This window comes from Temnothorax nylanderi, unplaced genomic scaffold (assembly GCF_030848795.1).
Source record: "Temnothorax nylanderi isolate EJ_2023f unplaced genomic scaffold, tnyl_v1.0 TNYL_tig1162_pilon, whole genome shotgun sequence".
NCBI lineage: Eukaryota > Metazoa > Arthropoda > Insecta > Hymenoptera > Formicidae > Temnothorax > Temnothorax nylanderi.
Window position 1 is genome coordinate 29,677 of NW_027250224.1, and position 3,637 is coordinate 33,313.

The 3,637-nt window shown below is 36.5% G+C and overlaps 1 protein-coding gene across 1 annotated transcript; it reads right to left on the bottom strand.

Moving 5' to 3' along the window:
• Positions 1 to 1,492: 1,492 nt before the first annotated feature.
• On the bottom strand, positions 1,493 to 3,166 carry LOC139786834 (ATP-dependent DNA helicase pif1-like). Its single transcript, XM_071725936.1, has one exon. It carries the CDS (start codon positions 3,164 to 3,166, stop codon positions 1,493 to 1,495), a length of 1,674 nt encoding a protein of 557 aa, XP_071582037.1.
• Between the last annotated feature and the right edge of the window lie 471 nt (positions 3,167 to 3,637).

Genomic DNA, 3,637 nt, shown 5'->3' on the forward strand with positions numbered 1-3,637 from the left:
TGTTTGATTGCATCATAAAGAGGATTCCATCGTGTGACGGTGGGACGAACAAGACAACAACCTAAAATAGCAACAACGCTTTCTTTTTTTTTCGGTGAACCCATTAATTTCCACAATGATTTGCAACGAGCCATAGCCTCATTGTGCTTTGAAAGTAATCGTTTTGAAGCTTTTATAAGTTTCATAAGGTCAGTGGTAGCCACTAAATTGAGAGAATGACTTGCGCATTTAAAATGATTTGGTAAAAATTCATAAAGTTCTTCTAAATTTTCTGGAGTACACGGTTCATCTTCGTCGTAATCATCAAATACCAATTCATCGTTGGAGTTATCACAATCAATCAAGTCGTCATCACTTTCCATTAAATTTTCATCACCTGAAAATTATGAACAAACAAAAATAATATATAGAAACTAATATATAGAAAATAATATATAGAATAATATATAGAAACTAGCTGGTTACCCGGGCTTCGCCCGGGAGTCGTTTTTCTTAAAGGAGTTCCATAAGGAGTCGAGGTTATGTGTTCATCGCGAGCGAGCAATCTCAAAATTCCCTAAAAAACGCCAGGGTAAACCAAAGGATGATGTCGCTAATCGGTAAGTGAAATATCGGAGAAGCGGAAATGACTCAATAGTGTGAAACTTGAGTAGAAAAAGACCGGTTACGACATGTTTAATCCATGAAATCATTTATGCGGTCCATTTTGAAATTAGAAACATTTAGTTATGATTCAAATTACGAATATCAATTTCATCCGAAAGTAATAATTTGGAAAATTGATTTAATATGTGATCATTGTTAAGCAAAAAAGTTTAAAACTTAAGCACCTAAAATGTGTTATTCATGTGTAAAAGTTAAACTACCGTCTTTAAATCAACCCGACTCCTTATGGAACTCCTTTAAGAAAAACGACTCCCGGGCGAAGCCCGGGTAACCAGCTAGTTAAGTATATTATTGTTTTTATATATATTTATATACTTTGCCCAGTATATAGTATATAAATCTGCGTTAAAATTTGTAACTTATAAAATTCTATACAAAAAACGTTCTATATTTTTTTCTCAGGATCAATCATTTTCGTGTTCGACATTTTATAAAGTTTCAACTTTTATACATCTCAGAGATAATACACTATTTTCCACACCACCTTGGAGGTATAGTGTTAGGCGCGTTTTTTTTAACGTGGTGTCCCTAGTAGGCCTAATCCACTGTTTTTTTTTTATATAACGTTTTTTGGATAGAATTTTTTAAGTTCCATTTTTTGTATTAACTATTTTTAATGATTTTTCACTAATTGTAATGCAGATAGGTGAACTAAACATGTATTTTATTTGTATATTATAAACTGTACTCCGACAAAAATCACATTTCAATGTTACTTTAATGCTTGTTTTCCATTATCTATATTTTTCTATATATATTTATTTATCTGTCTTCTATAATGACGTTGATTCTACTTGTTTATTAGTTGATTATTGGATTTGTTTTTTTAATCGTTAAAAACCTCTGTGAAAACAACATTGCGAGTTTTATTGCTCTCATCAGGAATCAGTATTGTTTGGTCCTTTGTTGAACCAATCCGTGAGAGTCCTACATATAATTGTCCGTGTGAAAAGACTTCGTTTCTGAGGTCTACGCCAACTACTTTGAAGGTTTGTCCTTGGGACTTATTAATCGTCATGGCGAAACACATTCTAACAGGAAACTGCAGCCTTTTAAACGCAAATGGCAAATCCGTAGGGACCATAGGTATTCTTGGAATTAATGCTATTTCACCGGCTGCAGGTCCTGTCAGAATGGTTGCTTCTATGATGTAAGGCATGAGACGCTTAACTTGCAGTCTCGTGCCGTTGCAAAGCCGTGGTGGTTTAAGATTTCGAAGCAGCATTATCGGGGTACCAACTTTTAGTCTCAGTTTATGTGGAGGCAATCCTGCAGGGTTAAGAGAGTTGAGAAACTCAATCGGATAGTGAATGACTTCATCTCCATTTACCATTGTGTCTATTGACTTATATGTTTTACATTCGGTGGTGACTTTTTGTAAAACTATTTCATTAATCTCCTCTGCAGCTTTATTTTTTGCAGTTACGATTGCACGTTCGCAAAGCCAATTTGTTTCCTTTTGTGTTAAATTCTGAATATCTGGATAAACATTGTCAATAATTTGATCAATAGTTCGCACGCAAGTTCCTACAATATCAGAAATGTTAATGTAGCCATTCTGCGTTATAGAGATAGAGCCGTCACCAATTTTAAGCAAATACTCTGCAAATTGTTCTAAATTCTTGTCTCCTCGTAAATGAACTCGCATATTAATAGTCAGTCGAAGTTTTTTTACATGCTGCCAAATTTCAGATTTTTTCATGCAAACTTTCATAATATCCGCACGTGTTCCTTTAGGCACCACTGGCAGAGTTTGCCTGAAATCACCGGTAAAAACAAATGTTACCCCACCCATTACCTTTTCTGATGTTCTCAAGTCCTTAAGGGTTCGATTGACGGCATCTATATGGGACTTGTGCGACATCGTACATTCGTCCCATACTATCAAGGATGCCTGTTGGAGAAGTTTACCAGTAACACCATTTTTTTTCACGGAACATACCGAACTTTGGTCCAAGGACACATTCAGTGGCAACTTAAAAGTAGAGTGGGCAGTTCTTCCACCACTTAGAAGAGTCGCAGCTATGCCTGATGAGGCAACCGCGATAGCGATCTTCTTTTGACTTCTTACTTTCGCCAAAATCAATGAAATGACAAACGTTTTGCCAGTACCTCCTGGCGCATCTATAAAGTAAATGTTACCCTTATGATCTTCGACACTATTTATTATCTCGTCGTATACCATTTTTTGTTCTGTATTCAGTTTCACTTCGTTTTCTTGCAGATATACTTGTAAGTCGTCGATATTGTGTGCTGTTTCTCGTAAGTAAAGTAGGTTATCTATGTTTGAATCATTGCGCTGAGGTTCTGGCAAACCAAACTCTTTCAAGCACTTTTCTCCATGAGTGAACACTATGTCCTCAAGAAGAATCAACCCCTCATTGAAAATTTCCTCTGTGAACTGAACCTCACTATTCTTACTTTTCTGTCGAACCCGATGTAAAATATCATCGCATAGGTGTGTCCGGTATGCATTCCATAATTCTAAAGGATTAGACATTTCACAAAACATTAGCATAATGCTAAATAACTCTCTCATTTTGTGTGCACTTTCTGAAATAGCTGCATCTGATAGTGTATCTCGCCAGTGCGTGTCACTCTCAAGCAAATTCCGGGCTTGGCACGCCGCGCGATAAGTGGGCATTATTTCACCATTCACCGTCTTTAAGTCATTAAAAGACGTCGGTCCTCTGACGTGATGTAGGAGTAGTCTGAGATAAAAGCATTCTGAATAATTAGGGTGTATTGTATACACTCGCCCTAATACTGTGTCCCGCTTTATACCTGGACAACCATCTACATCTTGGCCCCGTTTTCCTCCGTTGCCATTTTTTGTTAAACCATTTATAATAAGCCGGTACTTGGTGATAAAGCAAAGTCTGTGCAAATTTATCAACTGCACACAGAGCAAAGAAGGCTGTCAGAGTGGTCTGAGGTGGATTTTCTATAACTTGCTGTAGATTTCTTTCAG